The sequence below is a fragment of the Apiospora marii genome (genome assembly GCF_038362585.1).
Source record: "Apiospora marii strain CBS 49790 chromosome Unknown utg000006l_segment0_segment0, whole genome shotgun sequence".
Classification (NCBI taxonomy): domain Eukaryota; kingdom Fungi; phylum Ascomycota; class Sordariomycetes; order Amphisphaeriales; family Apiosporaceae; genus Apiospora; species Apiospora marii.
In genome coordinates, this window is record NW_027117378.1 from 1924673 (window position 1) to 1945084 (window position 20412).

General features: G+C 53.7%; 7 protein-coding genes across 7 annotated transcripts; 5 read left to right on the plus strand and 2 right to left on the minus strand.

Moving 5' to 3' along the window:
• Nucleotides 1-818: 818 nt before the first annotated feature.
• Nucleotides 819-2944, plus strand: PG985_010347 (CTP synthase; the record flags this gene model as incomplete). Its single annotated transcript, XM_066830115.1, has 5 exons — nt 819-843; nt 1009-1144; nt 1194-1370; nt 1459-1562; nt 1617-2944. The coding sequence occupies 5 exons, from the start codon at nt 819-821 to the stop codon at nt 2942-2944; spliced, it is 1770 nt and encodes a 589-aa protein (XP_066682505.1).
• Nucleotides 2945-4022: 1078 nt separating this feature from the next.
• On the plus strand, nt 4023-4826 carry PG985_010348 (uncharacterized protein; the record flags this gene model as incomplete). The annotated part of the gene is made up of 1 exon (XM_066830116.1): nt 4023-4826. One exon carries the CDS (start codon nt 4023-4025, stop codon nt 4824-4826), a length of 804 nt encoding a protein of 267 aa, XP_066682506.1.
• Nucleotides 4827-5664: 838 nt separating this feature from the next.
• Nucleotides 5665-7448, plus strand: PG985_010349 (PLP-dependent transferase; the record flags this gene model as incomplete). The annotated part of the gene is made up of 4 exons (XM_066830117.1): nt 5665-5996; nt 6081-6591; nt 6658-7149; nt 7224-7448. 4 exons carry the CDS (start codon nt 5665-5667, stop codon nt 7446-7448), a joined length of 1560 nt encoding a protein of 519 aa, XP_066682507.1.
• Nucleotides 7449-8927: 1479 nt separating this feature from the next.
• PG985_010350 (1-3-beta-glucan synthase component FKS1) lies at nt 8928-10295 on the plus strand (the record flags this gene model as incomplete). Its single annotated transcript, XM_066830118.1, has 2 exons — nt 8928-8988; nt 9076-10295. 2 exons carry the CDS (start codon nt 8928-8930, stop codon nt 10293-10295), a joined length of 1281 nt encoding a protein of 426 aa, XP_066682508.1.
• Nucleotides 10296-11856: 1561 nt separating this feature from the next.
• PG985_010351 (GMC oxidoreductase) lies at nt 11857-13841 on the plus strand (the record flags this gene model as incomplete). The annotated part of the gene is made up of 2 exons (XM_066830119.1): nt 11857-12075; nt 12198-13841. 2 exons carry the CDS (start codon nt 11857-11859, stop codon nt 13839-13841), a joined length of 1863 nt encoding a protein of 620 aa, XP_066682509.1.
• Nucleotides 13842-14746: 905 nt separating this feature from the next.
• On the minus strand, nt 14747-15241 carry PG985_010352 (uncharacterized protein; the record flags this gene model as incomplete). Its single annotated transcript, XM_066830120.1, has 1 exon — nt 14747-15241. One exon carries the CDS (start codon nt 15239-15241, stop codon nt 14747-14749), a length of 495 nt encoding a protein of 164 aa, XP_066682510.1.
• Nucleotides 15242-17316: 2075 nt separating this feature from the next.
• On the minus strand, nt 17317-18472 carry PG985_010353 (Carrier protein YMC1- mitochondrial; the record flags this gene model as incomplete). The annotated part of the gene is made up of 2 exons (XM_066830121.1): nt 17317-18122; nt 18370-18472. The coding sequence occupies 2 exons, from the start codon at nt 18470-18472 to the stop codon at nt 17317-17319; spliced, it is 909 nt and encodes a 302-aa protein (XP_066682511.1).
• Between the last annotated feature and the right edge of the window lie 1940 nt (nt 18473-20412).

Sequence of the window (20412 nt, forward strand, 5' to 3'; positions counted from 1 at the left end):
ACCTAGCCTGTAAGAGATGCAACCTAGTCGGGTAGGGCAGATAGCTTTTCAGCTATTGAATACTATCATCCCGACCCGTATGCATTTTCCATTCAACTTACCCGTGTCTTGGGGGAAAAATGCCTACGGTAAGTCCCGGCTTCGTGTCTTGGCAACAAATCAAAAATTGAATGAGGAACCCGATGCTTTGGATATTGCGTCAATGGTAACAAGCGAAACGAACTCTACGAAATCTGACCAGCCAATCACTAACTTCGCGGCACTGAGTTTGTGACTTCCAGTTGACAAGCGCTGCTCACTTTCACGTAGGTTATCTCCTTTTTGATAGCACATTGAGCAAACCTAGTACCGAACCGAGCTCAGTGAGTCATTGTGGCAGGAAACTTGCGCACGAGAACACAGCAGACGAAGATATGAAACCAGCCATTCTCCCGGGACAGTTCACCGTGACTTCTTCTTTTATGTCAATGGTTTGGTTCTTGACAAGTAGGTACGGTAGGTAAGTGGTACTCTTCCCTCCCTCCGGCAGAAGACTGTAGCGGCTCGCCGTTATTAGCTGGTGGGGCTTGCCTCATGCTAACTTCAAGAGCTGAATTCACACCGCCTACCTCAAGCAGCTATAGCGTCCAGCCGCTCCAGGCAACCTTTCGTGGTGGGGCAGCTGCATGATCCTGCCTTGTTCTTTTTTCTGCCGACTTATCGTGAACTTTTCTCTTTCGTTCACCGTCTCCCATAGATCTTGGTACAAGAGTACCTGGCTTTGGGTATATACAGAATCCTCAATTCATTCTGGGCCATTGCGTCGACGGTCATTCAAGATGAAGTACGTTCTGGTATCTGGTGGTAAGTTTGCAAACTTCCATTCGTTGTCATGGCGGCCCCTCAATTTTTTGTTTGTGTCTTGGACTTTTTGGTGGGGTGGCTTCGCGGCATGAGCGTCGAGCAAGCAATTGCGACGACGCCAACATGGCAAGCAAAAAGACAATGAGCTGACCTGGACCTGATTAGGTGTCATCTCCGGTGTGGGAAAGGGCATTATCGCGTCTAGTACCGGTTTGCTCCTGAAGACCACCGGCCTCAATGTCACCTACATCAAGATCGACCCGTACATGAACATCGATGCCGGAACCATGTCACCCATCGAGTGAGTCGTCTCAAAATCTGGCGGTCCCTGGCATTCGCTAACCTTGCAGGCATGGCGAGGTCTACGTACTTGACGACGGTGGTGAAGTCGACCTGGACCTTGGCTCCAGCGAGAGATATCTCGGTGTCACTCTGACTCGCGAGCACAACATCACCACTGGCAAAATCTACCAGCACGTGATCGAGCGCGAGCGTCGGGGCGACTACCTTGGCAAGACTGTTCAGATGTGAGTTTGCATGATTTATCCACCTGACGACAGCATAATGCTACCTATTCGTCTCCCGAGTGTCATTTGGTGATTAACAAGCTATTAGTGTGCCGCATCTCACCAACGCCATCCAAGACTGGATTGAGCGCGTTGCTCACATGCCTGTCAACGAGAACCAGGCCACACCTGACGTCTGTGTGATTGAGCTTGGTAAGTGCACCTGCCCTTCTTACAGATACGACCATGCAGCTTACACCTCTTAAGGTGGTACCGTGGGAGACATCGAGAACGCTCCCTTCATCCATGCCATGACCCAACTGCAGAGACGCGTTGGAAAGGGCAATTTCCTTCAGATCCACGTTTCGCACGTGCCTGTGATTCCTCCAGGACCTCAGGGTGAGCAGAAGACGAAGCCCACGCAGCGAGCCGTCAAAGACTCCCGGCAGGAGGGTCTCAACCCGGACCTGATCGCCTGTCGCTGCGAGATCCCTCTCGAGCCTGGTACTATCCGGAAGGTGGCCGACATGTGCCAAGTTGATGTCGACCAAGTCATCGCAGTTCACAACGTCTCGACCACATACCGGGTGCCTCTTCTTCTGAACGACCAGAGGCTTCTGACCACCATCGGACGTCTGTTCCAGCTCGATCAGATCCCCAGGAACCCCAGCTTGGTGTCACAAGGAAAGCACATCTGGAAAGAGTGGGTCGAGTTGGCTACTAGCCAGGACCATGTCTACGAGACCGTGTCGATCGCCCTTGTTGGCAAATATACCACTCTCCACGACGCCTATATGAGCGTTGGCAAGTCGCTCGAGCACGCCGCGTTGCACTGCAGAAAGAAGCTGAACCTGATCTGGGTGGATGCTTCCAACCTCGAGGAGGGCGCCAAAGACACCAAGCTGGTCGACTACCACAAGGCCTGGCATGATGTCTGCACCGCGAACGGTATCTTGGTGCCGGGCGGTTTCGGCGACCGCGGAACCGAGGGAATGATCAAGGCCATCAACTACGCACGTACGAAGAACGTTCCCTACCTCGGAATCTGCCTGGGTATGCAGCTGGCCGTCATCGAGTACGCCCGTAACGTATGCGGCGTGAGCGGTGCTGGAAGCGAGGAGCTGCAGCCGCAGTGCGAGAACAAGGTGGTGGTTAACATGCCTGAGCTCGACAAGGATAAGCTGGGCGGTACCATGCGTCTCGGAAAGCGCCAGACTATCTTCCAGCCCGGTACCGAATGGTCCAAGTTCCGTGCCCTCTACGGCGACCTCCCGGAGATCTGGGAGCGCCACCGCCACCGATACGAGGTCAACCCCGCGATGATTGACTCCATCGAGAAGGCCGGTCTTACTTTCGTGGGCAAGGACGAGAAGGGTGAGCGCATGGAGATCATTGAGGTCAAGGACCACCCTTGGTTTGTCGGTGTCCAGTTCCACCCGGAGTACCTCAGCCGTGTGCTGTCGCCCAGCAAGACGTACCTGGGCTTCTTCGCTGCAGCAGCTGGTATGCTGGAGCCGATTACGAAGGAGTACAGTGGACGCAAGGACTTGAGTTACTATGCTGGCAATGAGGACTTCGCAGGCCAGGCTTCATAGACTGGACCGGCCAGGAAGAGTTCCCCGGCTAGACTCCATAAGTTATAGTGTGTTATAGAACGGCGTAACCAATGGCGTAAACGGAAAACGATTATTACAGTACAGTATAGAGGGAGGTGGCATAAACACAGACATTGCTGGAATAACTAGTCTACAGTGGTTATGCCGTTTATGCCGTTTATGTGTGCCGCACCCAATGCCACTTGAGATGCGTCCTAGGATTAGGGATTCCAAGGCATGGGTGCTCATCGTGTATTTTTGGGGGGTTCTTGGCGCGGTTGCTGGTGCATACGCACTCAGAGGGCACTGTTTGAATAGGCGATACACATTGGCTACTTCTTGGCATTTAGACACAGCTTCTCATAGTTTACATCACACTGAGCGAAAACCAAGTTCGAAGCTATTTACTACTACCACCCAGGCATCTCCTGAATTGTGGTTTTAGGCTCGGTAGTCCGAGTGGTTATAACCAAGAAGAACAGGCATGTTAAGGTTAAACTCATGACCCCATTAATATATTCGTACAATCAGAAATGACTTGAGCTTTATTAACAGACTTGGTATTATGTATCTCCATACCTCACTTGCCTCAGGCTATCTCCGATGAATGTTGGCGCATCGAATTAGGTCACTTATGTACCGTGCCCATTCACCTACATCTTGTCTCTTCGTCTTGGCGATATCCTTTCCTATTCTCTCATTTACTTTCTTTCAGATCTGAACAAACCAACTCTCACCATCATATATTGTGTGCTCACGCGCCTGCGCCAAGGCACCAAAACTGAAGCCATCCTGATCACTCAAACCCAACCACTATCCCCTTAAGCGCTGAGTACAGCTCAAAGAGTAGAGAAACCTCTTTTTATATAGTGAAGCGATGGTGTGCCCAATCAACTCTCGCGTATTCACCTCCAATCTTGGCTGCACGATGCGCTCGATGGCCGATGTCCCCAATCAGATATTACAGAGCCTGGCTCCAGTTTTTGAGCTGAATTCAGCGCTCAAGGGGATACATCACAAGCTCATTCGCCTACCTGAGAACGCTAGATCTGAAGCCAGTCTCAGCAATCACCCAATTATGGATTTTCCAGAGCTTCCAGCAGAGCTCCTCCTGATGGTGTTTGAGCACATGGCTCCCCACGAACTCTTGCAGCTGGTTCAAGCATCGCCACGGTGTCTGAGTATCTTGCAGAACATGAGCGGCGCCGCACTGGAACGATTCTTTGGTCGGATTCTGCCAACGACTCAGGACAAGGAGATTGTCCATTTTCATCGGCCTGTCACGCCCCTCAACGCTCTTACTTCCCTGGTCGTAGCCAGTAGCGCAAAAAGCAATGTCGGTATTACCCTCTGGAAGATCAGGAAACCGGACGCCGTAGATAAATTCCACGACTTTGGCACCTTCTGGTCGGCGCTGCTCTTTGATGAAGGAGACCGACCCCTATCCTTAGAACGGGTGGAACGGGCCTCCGATGGGCTCTTCGACGCCCTAAGAGAGGGGTCCGCGCATCTTGAGCACCTCAAGAGCGAACTGCTCGAGCACTACGCGCCGTTTTTCAGCGAGGAGGGGTTGGCGGCGGTCAACCGGCGGTGGGACCGCGACGTTGCGAGCGGGCAGCTGGATCCGGGCCTCAAGCGCTACGCTGATACGCTGCCCCGGGCGTTTGCGTGCGATATCTCGGTCGCCGGGGTCTACGAGGGGAAGCCCAGGGGGCTTTTCACGCTGGGGATGAAGGCCTGCCGCGATGTGACCCGTTTTACGGTACGAATCCGTTTCAAGCCCGAGCCGCGTCGGGATGGGGATACGGTATATGAGATTGAGAAAATCTGTAGCGAGATGCTTTGCGAGATGGGCATACCCCCTGAAATGATTCCAGAATAGATGGTGTTTGCCAGTATGGCACAGGAGAGGGATGGCGTTATTGGCCTTCGATCGGCGGTGCCGATGTGATATTATAGGGAGGATCCATTCTGGCTCGATCTCTTCCAATTGTTCCTCTTCCTTTTCACCTACCTTCGGTGCAATTACTGCCGGCCAACATTGATCGTACTTGACTAAATGCACTGCGTGCAACTTCCTCACTTGCATATGTATATGTTCAGTCTGCGAGCTACCTGAATCATCAGTGATATAATATGTAGCTACCTCTTGACAGAATGGTGGTGCCGTGCAACAGATGAGTCATCAGAAAATGGAGGATTGGCGAACGGGATTGATGAATTGGAGGAGGCCACGATGCTTTTTTGACAGCGGGAACTGCACGCAGTTGATGACAGCTGATTTTAGTGGGCTAACCTCCATTCTGTTAGTTGAGTTAGCGCTACTGACCCCTGTCGGTAGCGCAGAAAACACCAGCTTTCCGGCAATCCGATCGCGTCGGGTCGCATGGATTTTTGGGAAAGGGTCGAAGACGGAGACCCTGGGCAAGGATTTGTTGATTAGTGGGTGGTTTCAACAACCAAAGCAATTTCCAGTCGACTTCGTGCATGATTAGGCGCGCATCACATAATCAAGGAGACAGACAGAAGTAGGAGGTTGCTTTCCCTCTTCCTACACCCGCTCGTTGTCCATTACTTCATCTTCGAATTGATCGGTGCATTCATTTCGCATGAACCACATCCTATCGCGACCGATTGACCGACAGACCGATCTGCATGGCCCGATAGATCACGACTGACCACCCTCTCTCTCTGACCTCACCCTTCGTACAGCCCCAGCCATGGACCTGCACGAGGCGCAAGCCCGCCTCATGGCGTCGCTTGACCACCTGTCGCATGCCTTCCAAAAGATTCCCGGTAGCGAGATCTTGATTCGGTACATCCAATCCAGCTACCAGAACGACCCCGTGCGATCCGCCATTGAGTTGGTTCTCGTCATATTCTTCGTCCGATATCTGCTCTCCCCTTCGTATGCCACCCACGGGCCCAACTACGTCAAGCTTCGCGAGGATGAGATCGACGAACTGGTTAGGGACTGGGAGCCGGAGCCCCTCGTGCCTGCACAAACGCCCATGGAGAAGGCCGAGTCGGACAACCTGCCCATCGTTGTCGGGTGCGTAGCAAGAAACAAGATGATGCCCCTTTTGCCGCTTCTGGGGAAAACAACATGCGCTGACACTTAGGCCCTGCATTGCAGACCCACGGGCCCGAAGACGAAGCTTTCCAACGGCAAGACGGTTACCAACCTCGCCTCTTACAACTTCTACAACTTCAATTCGAACGAACAAGTCAAGGAAAAGGCCATCCAGACCCTGCAGACGTACGGTGTCGGCCCCTGCGGTCCCCCGCAGTTCTACGGTACCCAAGATGTCCACATGAAGACGGAATCCGACATTGCTGCGTATTTGGGCACCCAGAGCTGCATCGTCTATGCACAGGCCTTCTCCACCGTCTCCAGCGTCATCCCGGCCTTTTGCAAGCGCGGCGACATCATCATCGCCGACAAGATGGTCAACTACTCGATCCGCAAGGGCCTCGAGGCCTCTAGGAGCAACATCCTCTGGTACAGCCACAACGACATGGAGGATCTCGAGAGACAGATGCAAAAGGTCGTCCAGCAGCAGTCTAAGAAGAAGCTTACCCGAAGATTTGTTGTCGCCGAGGGCTTGTACGAGCTGACCGGCGATTCTGTTAACCTCCCCAAGCTGGTAAGGAGCCCTGCGTCTTGTTTGGATGTGTCGAGTAGGATTGACTGACAATGGTGTGTGCCGTAGGTCGAACTCAAGTCCAAGTACAAGTTCCGTATCTGCCTGGACGAAACTTGGTCTTTTGGTGTTTTGGGTCGCACCGGACGGGGTCTCACCGAGGCCCAGAACGTGGACGCTTCGCAAATCGACATGATCACTGGATCTCTGGCCGGCCCCCTCTGCTCCGGTGGTGGCTTCTGCTGCGCCAACAAGGATGTGGTTGACCACCAGCGTATCAACGCCGCCTCGTACACCTTCTCTGCCGCCCTCCCCGCCATGTTGGCCGTCACCGCCAGCGAGACCCTGAACATGCTCCAGTCCAACCCCGAGCTGCTGACCCACCTCCGCGAAAACATCAAGGCCATGCGCGCGCAGCTGGACCCCCGCAGCGACTGGGTCATCTGCACCAGCGTCCCCGAGAACCCCATCATGATTATTGTGCTCAAGCCCGAAGTGGTGCAGGCGCGAGGATTGACCCCCGAGGACCAGGAGCGCATCCTCCAGGACTGTGTTGAGGAGGTAAGTTGTCAATCATCGCCTTTCGTGTTTCCTCGCCACCAATTGCATGAACATATAACTAACTTCTTTTCTAGACATTGAACAACGGCGTCATGATCACGAAGTTGAAGAGTCTGCCGGCAAGACAGAGCTCAGGCGCCCCCCTGGATGGAACTTGGTACATCCAGCCGGCCCTGAAGGTCTGCGTCACGTCTGGCCTCTCGAAGAAGGAGATTGAGAAGGCCGGCGTGACGATCCGACACGCCATCACCAAGGTGATGACCCGTAAGACGAACAGACAGTCTTCGGTGAACCCATGAGCAAACGAGCCACGAGAAGGGATGATGTTTTGTTGTTGTTTATAACGATGTTTCAACGAATGAAGAAAGACCCTGGGCATAGGTAGGTGGCCACTCGGCAGGTGCCACTATGTATACTACGACTACTACTGCAGCGCGCACAGCGATGTGTGGTACGGTTATGATAGACTAGGTCGAGGGATACGCATCGTATAGAGTCCATATATAATAACTAATTCTACAGTGCACACTGCTTCGGAGTCTCATGAGGTGTTTGTTGGGGGTGACGATGGCAGACAGGCTCTTGCTGGCCACGATGTGCATGCAGGTACAGATGTTTACCGCTTACTGTTGGATACTGGTGTCAAGGTACGGTAGGTATCCAATGATTGATCAATCAATCGCTGAAAGTGAAATGGGAAATGCAGATAGATACACGTGGGGTGGCAGTGAGGATATCAAGACTGTAATGTTCCAAAACTGAGCTCAGGTATCTGAAGTTGTAAGCACCTCCTGTGGGCCGCACCTTCCTTCCCACGTTGACTTGCACTCGAGAAGCAACCAGACCTTGATCACCCTTCCCATCTGATGTTGTGAGGAAGCCCTGGGTTTTCATTCAGTCAGTCCTCGCGTCATTCGTCAACTGAACATCTCAATAAGGCTGCGGTACTATTCACATTGATGCAAGAAAATTGCATCGTCACGCTCGTTTCCACACGCCCAGTCTCTTGGGTAATTTCCTGGATTCCTGCAACATAGATCGCCGCCATCTTCATCCAGGACGCCATATCCCATCTGTCAGGTAAGTATGCATACTTATGTTTTTTACATCAAGGGAAGGGACTCTCTTCTGAATCGTACCATTTTCACTGTTGTCTCACGCGTCCCAACTTCCCTTCTCCCTTCAAAGCCACCATTCTTGCACCTCGACACCTTTGATTTTTACCCGCAAATGGGAAATTGCATTCTTCCTATTGTTGTCGTCGTTGCTGCTGTTGCGGCAACTGCTATTGGCACAGCCGCCTAGGCCCAGAGAGTCGTTCCGTTCCATTGACCTGATTCTTCGTCTCTGGCAATAATACCCATCTTCGCCAATCCCCCTTCATCAATCAACCTTTGTTGTCTCTCTATTTTTCCTTTTTGTTGCCCTCTTGCCATCGACTGATGGACCTTGTTTGACGTCTTTGGCTTCGCGATCCTTTCTGGTTTTGTCACTCGCTTTCATGTACTTGTCCTTCTTTTTGTCGTCGCTCCTTTCATGACACCCGCTATCCTATTGTCCTGAGTGTCCTCCTTGGCCATTCTCTCTCTCTTGTCGCTCGCTAATTGATGGCCACCCAAGCCAACCAACTGCAGTCACTCGTTTCTTACTACTTCTTGAAGACCCCCCGTCAAGTATCCTTGTTCGCGCCCCGGGACTAGAAGGAGAGACCAAAGAGAGGAAAATCCAAGAAGCAAACAATCGTTTTTGAAAGATTTCATCCCAGTATCTCTTACATCATGAAGATCCAAGCCGTTGTTGCTGCTTCATCCCTGTTGCAGCTGTCGGTTGCGCAGCCGAGTAAGTCTCGAGTCCTGAAGCTTTCCTGATATTGCGCCATCGAGGACTTTTACATGATTGCGCCTGGGCTAACCACATCATATGCAGGACGTCATGGCCACCCTCACGATGTCCATCACCGACGGGCTTTCATCCCCAAACGCGACAAGGTCACCGTCACCGATGCCAAGATCGCCAAGCCTACCGAGATCCCCGAGGTTGTCGTCTACGTCGATCAGTTTGGCAACCCTGTTCGCACTGCCACTGAGACAGTTGTAGTCAACCCGACTGCTCCTCCGGCTGCTCCTCCGGTCGTGCCTCCCGCTGCGGTGCCCGCGTCCCCTGCTCCTCAGGCTCCCCAGCCGCAGCCACCTGCACCTGCCCCGGCCGCTTCATCAGCCCCTGCACCTCCGCCAGCCCCCAAGCCTTCGACTTCAGCCCAGCCTGCTCCTCAGTCGAGTGCTGCGAGCCCGGTAGCGCCTCCCCCTAAGAGTTCGAGCTCTGCCGCGCCGCCTACCAGTGAGGATAAGGCCCTCCACGGCATCACCTATTCGCCATACAAGGGAGCTGGTGGTTGCAAGTCTGCTGCCGAGGTTGATGCCGACTTTGCCCTCTTCGCTAAGGACCATGGCGTTATTCGCATCTATGGTGTTGATTGCGATCAGGTCGCTTCTGCCTATGCCGCAGCAAAGAAGTACGGCAACAAGCTCATGCTCGGAATCTTTGATATCAGCAGCATTCCTCAAGCTGTTTCTGCCATGGCTTCTGGCGTCAAGAACGACTGGAGCATTGTTGATACTGTCAGTGTCGGGAACGAGCTGGTCAACAATGGCCAAGCTCAGGTGGGCCAGATGGTTGGCGCCATCGAACAGACGCGGTCTGCCTTGCGTGCTAAGGGCTACAAAGGCCCCGTCGTCACTGTCGACACCTTCGTCGCCGTCCTTGCCCACCCGGAGCTATGCGATGCCTCTGACTACTGCGCCGTCAATGTCCATCCTTTCTTCGACCCGAACACGCCTTCGGCCAAAGCTGGTAGCTTCATCACGTCCACTGTTGGCCAGATCCGCCAGAAACTCAACGACCCTAAGAAGCGCATTGTTGTGACGGAGACAGGATGGCCTTGGAAGGGCACTGCCAATGGCGCCGCTGTCCCGGGGATGGACACCCAGGCCACAGCCATCGCTTCCATCAAGAGCTCCTTCACTTCCAACCCGGCCGACTGCATCTTGTTCACGGCTTTCAACGACATGTGGAAGAAGCCAGCTGCTGGCACGTTCTTTGCTGAGCAGTTCTGGGGTATGGGCGCTCGCTACTCACCAGCCGATTAGGACGTCGGCCATTGATGAGTGAGCGGGCTGGACTTTACCCACCGAAACGTGTGGAAGATTTACGAGGCCGTTGAAGAGGAAAAGGGCGTTTGGGATCAAGCAATCTTTCTTTGATTTCGACTCTTCTTTCACGTCATGAGGGATGAAACGATGATACGTGCGATTGATTTGGATCAGGGCGGCCTTGTTGTTGTGGCGTTGGCCCTTGAATATGCAAAGCTCGATGGACGCGAGCTTTGACACCCCCTGGCCTTGGGGCGGATGAACGCACGGGGAAAGGCACTTCTTATTCTTGTGAATATGATATACTGTATTTCTTTCCTGAACAATGTGGCTTAATTGATCATCCTCATGACTGCATCATGTGCCATGCGTTATAGACTACTGTGACATGGAGCGACTCCCTGACTACAGAAATGATGCCAATGTTGGGTTTGGTCGTCGAGAGGGAGTCGGCATATACCATGGCTCCGGTCAAGCCTCCCGGCGATTCCACGCTGGGCAGGCTCGTGATGCGCAGAATAGCGGCGGCTACGGTCCTGAACCCGATGGATATCAATCACCGTGGGAAGCTGCACTCATTGGATTGAGAGAAACCGGCGGAGCCTCTTGTAGAACCCGGCTCCAGTATGGGTACCAGGCTCCAATGCAATGCAAGTTGGTGAAATTCATGCCAGCAGTACCTTGACCGCCGGGGTAGCTTCCGGTCTGGTCCCCAGGCAGAACTGCCCCAGGGTCTTCTGCAGGGTCGACAGCCGGACGCATCAGGTTAGCCTCTTTCGGGCATTTACTGCAAGAACCCATCTTTTTCGCGGTACAGTAAGCATTTCCTTCTCCACCCTCATAGATTGCACGAGCGGGCACATGGAGGGGGAGGTTGGTGGTTGGCGTCTAGTATGGTCTAGGCCAAGCTCCCATTGGCCGATTAGCAAACCACTTTTCAGCTCAGTGGCATCTATACGGAGTATGCTGCCAGCATGGTAAACTTTCGAGGCGATCCTCAATGTTGGCGAACGAAGCGATATGGCAAACATGATGGAGGCATGGCATTGGCCAGCCTCGCGGATCGTCTGCGTTGAACGTGACGAAGACGCTGGTGAATTATCTAGACGCAGCAGGGTTCCAACTCGTACATGTGCATTCTGATTGGGCGAATGGCTCTGTATTGGCTCACATGTTTGTTTCGTGTCAGCCCTAACGGCCCCGCGAACGCATCGCATTGTCTTTCCCTACTCGGTCCTTCTGGGGCCATGCAGGTAAGATTCAGATCAATGCGGGATCCCGCCTTCGTCTCCAACATTAATACTACCATGCCCCTCTATAGCCAGCCTATCGTGACCCTCTCTTCTGATGGCCTATTATGCACTTTCCACATGTGGAATCCCATGTCGGAAGGGCATCTGCCCGGGCTGGACGACAGGTTTGCTGTTGTTCTTAAACGACGTTTGCCCTTCGTTCCCCTCGGCTCTCCTTGCTTCAGTGTAGTTCCTGTGAGGAGAAATATCACTCGTCACTTTTGCTTTTCAGGCGTTGATCAGTGAGTGAAGGACAACTGGCCACCATGACGACCACCACGCCCCTGTTCGACTACATCGTCGTCGGCGGCGGTACCGCCGGGCTCACGGTCGCCTCGCGCCTCTCGGAGGACGAGGCTGTCCGGGTCCTGGTGATTGAAGCGGGCGCCGATCACAGCAGCGACCCGCTCGTGTCCACGCCGGGAGCCCTCGTCAGCCAGTTTGGCAATCCCGAATATGACTGGAACTTCCAGACGGTTCCTCAGGTTAGTTATTGGTACTTACCTACTTGGTGGATGGGACGAGAGGGAGGAAGAAAGGAGCTTCTCAGCAACTTGGTAGTGGTAAAGATGAAGAAAACAGGATAGCTAATGATTCTAACTCACAGGAGCACCTCGATGGCCGCTCCATCCCCCAGCCACGAGGCCGTGGTCTCGGCGGCTGCTCCAGCATCAACTTCATGATGTGGCTCCACCCCTCGCGGGCCAGCCTGGACGCGTGGGCGAAGCTGGGCAACCCGGGCTGGGGCTACGACGACCTGGCGCCCTACTTCAAGGGGACCTGCACCGTCCACCCGCCCTCGGAGGCGGCCAAGGCGCTGGCGGTGCTGGACAGCCCCCACGACTTCAGCAGCAACGGCGACGGGCCCGTCCAGGTCTCCTTCTCCGAGGGCTACACCGAGCCCTTCAACAAGGCCTGGATGGAGACGTTTGCCAACCTCGGCCACCAGCTCACGGCGGACCCCCGCACCGGCAAGGCCATCGGCGCCTTCCAGAGCCCGGCTAGCATCGATCCTAAGGGCCACACGCGGAGCAGCGCGACTGCGGCGTACCTTGGTCCCCAGGTCCGGCAGAGGTCCAACTTGGCCGTCATGACGGACGCCACGGTGAAGCGCATAGTTTTTGAGCGGGAAGACGCAAGCGGCTCGCTAGTTGCCAATGGTGTCGTCGTCGACCTGCAGTCCAAGGACGGCGGCGTTGAAGAGACCACCATCCCCGTCAAGTCCGAGGTCATCTTGGCGGCCGGCGCCCTGCAGTCGCCTCAGCTCCTAGAGCTCTCGGGCATTGGTCAGAAAGACCTGCTGACGAGCCACGGTATTGAGGTACTCGTCGATAATCCCGGCGTGGGCGAGCGCCTGCAGGACCACGCCATCGTGACCCAGAGCTTCGAGGTCCGCGACGGCATCCCGTCTAGCGACGTCCTGCGGGACCCGGCCGTCCTCGCCCAGCTCTCGGAGCTCTACCGCACGACCGACGGCGGCGGGCCCCTGGGCCAGAGCAACATCGCCACGGCCTACATGCCGCTGGTGGGCGACGACGGCGCCCTCATGACCCCGGGCGAGAAGAAGGCGCTGCTGGATGCGCACCTCCTCCCGGGGACTGGAAAGGACGAGGAGGATGACGAATACAACGTCCTCCGTTCCTTCATCGAGCCGCCTGATGAGCCGACGGCCCAGTACCTCCTGTACCCGGGCCAGCTCGTGACCGCCGCGCAGCCCGACAGCATGGCCTCCCTTTTGGTCCCGGCCGAGCCCCAGGACTTCGCGACGGTGCTGACGTGCCTCAACCACCCGGCCTCGCGGGGGTCCGTTCACATCGTCTCGCCGCGGGTCCGGGACAAGCCGCGGGTGGACCCGCGGTACCTGAGCCACCCGCTCGACCTCGAGGTGCTGGCGCGGCACGTCCGGTTCGTCGAGCGGATCGTCGCGGCGGAGCCGCTGCGGAGCTCGCTCAAGGGGGAGGAGGGGGCGCGGTTGCCGGCGGGGCTGGTGGGGGATACGGTGGAGAGTGCGAAGGAGATTGTGAGGAAGCGGTTGATTTCGATCATGCACCCCACCGGGAGCTGCGCTATGTTGCCGCGGGGGAAGGGTGGGGTGGTGGATCGTGAGTTAAGGGTGTACGGGACTCGGAATGTGCGGGTGGTGGATGCGAGTGTGTTTCCGCTGCAGCCGTTGGGGAACACGCAGTCGGTGGTGTACGCGGTGGCGGAGAGGGCGGCGGTCATGATCAAAACTGGCCGCTCAGTGCCATGATGGAACGAATAAGTACCATTATTTTTCGTTTGTTTGATGGTGAAAGCGCTGTTAATAGTACAGCACTTTCCGTAAACAATCGGCAAGTCAATTTATCTGTTACAGTGCCGTACGACTTGCAGCGCAGTTGCCGGTGAAGGGAGGGGGGCCGGCAATCCCGGCGGTCGCACTAAGAGCGCATTTTGAAAATGCATTGTTTCGCTTCACTTTCTTTGCCCGTGAGACTTCGATGGCGTACACGTTCATCCCTGGAAGTTTGCTAGATGTTGGATACCTTCAAAGGCTTCCGATGATGTATCAACAAGTCATATTTGGGTGGGAAGTACATCGAGGGCCTGAATAATTAGGTAATTTACGGCGAACTGTCTACGGTTCAGCCCGACGAGGTATTCTGAACGCATGAAACACCTGTATGATAAACTCTATAACGAATCTCACTCAAGGATTCAAGTGTCACAAACTTTCAGAGGGGAGAGTGTACTCAGCGGTGTTGTGCGAACACCAAGCCTCCAGTTACCCAGAATGGTAGGGCCGCTGGAAGTCTTGGCCGCGCCATTGGTCGACGAATGTTGTTTTTCGCCTAACGCGCCCATATATTGATATTACAATCAAATCACGCATAACAAGCCTGGACTTACCCCAGGCGGTATCCTATGTCAAGGTTCGGTGATTTCCTACCTGCGTGGCTACCTACATGCATTTAACCTTACGTCCTCTGTGCTCCTGCAACGTGGCAGTTGCAGCTGAACCGAAGCGAGGGCCAGCAGTTTCGGCAAGGCCTGACAATCCAGGACACCCCGGCAATTAATTGAAAGATATATATGGATGTTTGTCTGTCGGAATCGAACTTGCTACTTGTCTGATCCTGGGACCCATGTTCTCGACGCCCCGCACAGCATTACTTTCTACGCGATGTTGGACCGCAGCAGCGCAAGTTCAACAACGAGCTGCAAGACGACCAACACAAGGAGAAAATCAAGTGACGCAGCACTAGCCCGAGGAGACATTTGGCGAGAGGATAAGCCGGGGGCTGGCAGGGGCCGTCGGTTGCTGACGCCATCGGCTGCGCCGTGGGGCAAGGCAAGATCAGATAGCCGTTTGTTGGCGGCCAAGATGGTTAAGATGTCCCCGTTGATCAGCACAGCGATAATTTGGAAAACAATAATATGGTGACCAGGGCTATCATGGAGCTCTTCGGCGTCTTCGTCTTCGACGCCGGTATCTACACGTGCCTGAGACAGAAAAACAAGATCTTGGATGACGGTGTATCGCTGGTCGAGTGGCTTAGCCCGGATTTTACCATCGGCTGCCTGCGGGTAAGGAACACATGCCATACCTAGGTCGAAGGGAAAGATGATAGCAAAAGCAAGGATCAAAAGCTTCGGGGCAGTCACTGACATAATACGATCAGCTGGACACCGGTGGCAATGACGGCACGTCGTCTGCACCCGTCGAGTATGGAAGGGGTACATTCTCAGGTACCCTTCGGGTGTGCTTGTTTCGCGTTTCTTTGCTGGTATGGTCTGTCTACGTCTTCGAATATACATCTTTTGTGTCTGAAGCTTGCCTCTTGGCTTGCGTTAGACGTGAAGGTCAAGCTGTTGACTGCGAAGCGGCAAACAATCCCCACCGACGCAGAACGACACCAGCCACCCAGAAGCATGGCCAACTCTAATCGACTTCGGGAATGTGCCTATACGAAGACCGTGCGGGGCTATTGTGTGCGTCAGTTCAAAACTCAGACTTGCTTCAAGGGCCCGGACCCTACTCATAGCGTTTGGACAACGAGGGCCAGCTCCGTGGAGGTGACAGAGTGGGACAGGGCAGCGCCTCGCAGTTGGGACCATCATGAATCAAGAGGTTTACCTGGGGTATTGTAGGTAAGTGGATGGCGAACACCATTTGGCTACCCAGAACTCTGGCTGTATATCATATGGTGAAGCCATCACCATCAATTTGGGCTCAAGGGCTAACTCGCCGGCGGATCGAACTGCCGATGACCTGCCGGATCACGGACTTACGACGGGAGGCTACCGTTGGGGGGTCACATTAATGAATATCAGGCTGGTGGCTGTACGGAGGTTTCCCTGCGCCCAACAGATGCCATCCTCAGGGCCCACGGCAGGTTGCTTGTCTCGAAGCTGTCCAATGTGCGAGGTCACGGAAAGCAAGGTGAGTAAACGAGTGTAACGTATGTTACCTCCCCTGTGAATTCCTGTATCCCAGTCTGGGAGATATTCTATTACAGCCCCTCCCCCGCCGCTGCCTTTATTTGATGGCTCGATAGCCGGGGCCTCGGACCTCTCGTTCGCCGGATATGGGAAAGGGCGGGTCGCGACGACGTACCAGGCTGTGCAATACCCCGACGCATGGTCGTTCGGCAACATGCCGCTCGGAGCGAGATGAGATGAGTATTGTTTTTGATAGCTCCTCTGAATTGGTCAAGGCATGCTGCCGTCGGCTCTCGACGTGTTTGCCGTTTGTTGAACATGTAGCATAGATGCCCACAGTTGATCCCATACGATGCGTCTTGTTTTGTTGATTGGGTAGCAAATATGCTCATAGCTACTCCATTCAACGTATCTTGATTCTGTCGAACGGGTAACAAAGATTACCACAGTTACTCCGTGAAGTATTTTGCTAGGATATCGCCTGCAAGGTTAGTATAAAGCTATGAAATGGTCGCCACAACGCTCTCGTGACGTTCATACCTAGCACTCCCCTTTCTTCTATGAGCAGACACAACAGAAACTTGCAGCATATTCCATACTCATTATACTCTAGTTCTACATGCGTGCTATCGATCTGATATCTGAGAAGAGATCCAAGAGGCAGACCCTCTCCGAGGGACGATAATGGATAACACAACATCCCCTGAAGAGCTTCCCTTGCTACTTGGTGCTGAGGGGTACAAGCGCTTGGTGAGCAACGTACCAGTCGAAAACACTCTAGAAGCTAATCAACGATACTAGCGTCCCCGGAGACCTCGATACATTTTTCTGTGGACATGTTGCCATTGTGGTCAATTCAGAATGAACATGGCTGCCACGAAAGATTGCACCCACTGCGGCATAAGATATTGTACCCATTGTCCAGTTCAACGGGTCCTGGCATGAGGGTTCATTCAACCTTGAGGGCGGATTGGCTTTTGTGGTGGCATGATATTGAACTAGATTGATATACCATGTGGCCCAACTTCGTGGGGGTTGAATGGGGGTGGACTATGGAGTAACTAGTTCAAACTGAACGAGATTCCTAGCTGTTGGGATATAATGTTCTAGATTTCCCCAGGAATTTTATACCCTGAAAATGCCAGATCTATAATCTCCATAAAGTGTAGCATTTTTTACTCCGTGTCGCTTGTTAAAAACACAAGGACAAGATCGCCATGACCACCTCCTTCTGTATGCTTCCCTGGCCCGGACGCTGTATACCATAGCAACATGGAGTGTAGGCATACACGATTTAGCTGTTCCTAGCTAATAGCGCGCATGGTCATCTCTACCACAGCGAAAGTTCCTGCGCTCACAGGCATGGCCCTCAGCAGGGTCGGCGCGAGTCCCTTCCAGAACCCGCGCATGCCCTCGGCCCTCCACGTCTGCGCGAAGCAGTCGCGCATTGTCTTGTACTTCTGGTCCTTGCCGAAGCCATCCGTCTGCATCTTGCTCTTAATGACATCGAAAGGGTAGCTTCCGAGCCAGAGAGCCTCGCCGGCCAAGCCACCGTACCAGGCGACCATGTAGCTGGGAACCTCCTTGCGGTCGATGTTGTTGCGCGCCGCGTGCGAGTTCATCATCCACTCAAAGGACAAGAACCACATGCCGTAGGCCTGAGCCTCACGCATCAGCGTCACGGCCTCGCCGCGGTACACGCCGCCCAGCACACCCTGGTGCGCTGTAAGCTTGCGCACACAGTCAAGGGGGCCTGAGTACAGGCGGCCCTCGCCATGCGGCTGCGTCTGCAACCGGATGCGCACATGCTCGATGGGGCCCGAGAGGGCCGAGTTGGCGAGACCGGCGAAGGCACCTGCCGCGTAGTACTGGGTATAGCTCAGGTCTTTTTTTCCAGCAGCCTCGTTTGCGGTCTCGAAGTAACGCTTCGCGTAGCCAAAGGCACCAAACTGGATCGACACGCATGCGCCGATACCAATAAGCGGCGTCAAAGTTCCCTTGTAGAAAGCCTTGGGACCTTCGCGTGTGTAGATGGAGGTCGCAGCGTCGAGGGCGGATTTGTATTGGGTTGTGGTTTGCAGTCGAACCTTGACGATATCGAATGGTTGGCCTGAGAAATGATGGATCAGTCCATGGTTCACGAGTATTGTCGCAGTGAGGATTTGAACCAAGTCATTATTGCAAACAAGATGCCCGAGGCTCACGAAGTTGTACAAAACCTTTCGATTGCAGGGAGCTTGCTTCCGGGTGGTGTCGCACAGAACTCTCAGCCTAAAGAAATCCCCAGAAGACAACCGCTCCTGCGCTGCGACGGTCTTTGCCTGCCCGCCAATCGACGTGATTTGAGACTGACTAACCTATGAGTACCTGCGCGACACCTCCAGTGGCTCCAGCGAACAGATCCTTGGCCGTATCGAGCGAGCCACCCCTCTCGTCCATATCGGCAGCTGCGTCCGCCATCGTGTCTGCCCCGCTCTCACTTGTCGTTCGCGCCTGTTGATCTAGGAGACAATTGATTGTAGGATGGACGTCGTATTGTGCTGTTTATGATTTGTGGTGTAGCTAGGGGCAGGTTCGATTGACAATAAAGCCAGGGAACTTCGCTGGGTCCTGGAGGCAGGTATTGAGGAGGATGTGCGCGCTATCACTGATCATGAGCGCCGATGTAGGAGAATTATTAATTGGTTCAGCAGCAAGCGCTGCCCCAATTGCTTATCAGTGAAATTTCAGTGGGCCTTCTCTAGGCGCATGCAGGGCCCCAAGTCAAACGACAAATGACGTGCTTTCTAGAGTGTCTACCACTACAAGCGCAACCCCACCATCTTTAACCTGACAACACTTCACGCCGTGCCTCGATGATTACATGTGAGTATGTGAGCCACGCAGTCCCTAGGATTTGTTACAGTTCTAGCCTGCTATATTCGAAAACCATTGTATCTCGCCATGGTTGGCAATCTTCTGTGCTGTGCGGCTAGTCACGGTTTCTGTATGAGGTGATGTTTGATTCGCCTCGTTGCTATCACTCATTGAAAGCAATATCCCTAGGTATCTTTACTGATCCATGTCCCTATCTTGTGTGCTATTACTTGATGAAGCATAGAAGTAACGGTCATCTACGACTTCGCTTTAATCCTACATCCAACCGTTGAGTGCTAGCCCTTTCACCTTGGTATGCAGAAACACATAAGTTATACTTCATATGGGTTCACAGCTCGAAGCCAGCTTTCTGCCTAACATAGGTGATGTACAATATGTCGGTTCTCGATAATTGTCTCGGCCTAAGCACCATCATCATAGCTAACCTCGCCGCAGTATTAACCGGCCAGCCTGGTGGGTGCCTAGCAATTTCGGGCGAGTATTTACGAGGATTTATACGTTCCGCGAAGGACCGCCTTACGTTGAATTATTTGTCACAACATATGCGAAGCATATCCTAATATCTTTTTAATCAGATAGGGATGGTATTTAATACCTTCTAACCGGCCCTTGACATAAAACGGCCACCAATATGGCAAATATCCATCGCACTGCCCCTTTCAAACATACAGCCACGTCGGGGCTACTAAAGGTATTCACATGAATTTGACAGAAAATTGCTGTTCACGCCCGGTGTGCAGATCAGCTCGTATCCGAATCAACATGAATGAGAGACTTCTATATTGTGAGCGTGCCCTTTTGGATGTGAGGCTCAGGGCTGCAATTGAGAAAAGGTCATACTCCATGAGCCTCTGTTTGCCGTGAACTCTTCCGCACACTTCACTATGGCCCCTCGTGATGATATCAGGGCGAACAAGGGGGGCGGGGTTTGTGTTCCCCCAATATTAGGAGGGGGCTATCAAGATCTTCGATAGAGAATCCCTCATCCAACCAGCAGCACACGTCCTTCAGCTCAAGTGGTGGCTGAAATTCTTGCCTCCAGCGGAAGCGAGGCCAGAGAGAACGTAAGGGTATTTTCGTGCGGATCAATCTTGACGCAAGGTGGACCAAGCTTTTGGCCTTTTCCCCCTCTCCTCCTCGTCCTTTCTCCTTTCTATGTCTTATACTTGCTAATATTCTGCTCTGTTATTCCATGTTAGCCTTCAACAGATAGCATGCCGGAACACAAAATTGTATAGTGATTGATGACACTTGGATGTTCCTCATTTGGTCATGGAGGTTTGCTATCCATCCAACTGATGCCACATCGCATCGCGATGATAAGGTTGATTCTCGCGGCCGGCTGCTGCTCTCTCATTGAAAGTATTCGGGCTGCGTTTCTCGCAATATAGATTGGAAGCTGTATTGTTGGGCTGCGCTGCAGCAAGGACCCTCCTTTAGGGGTTGGTCAATCACAAAAGCTCTTAGGGATCGGGATGTATTTGAGCTGGCGGCGGTGCAGAGCCTCGCATCGGAATTTCTCG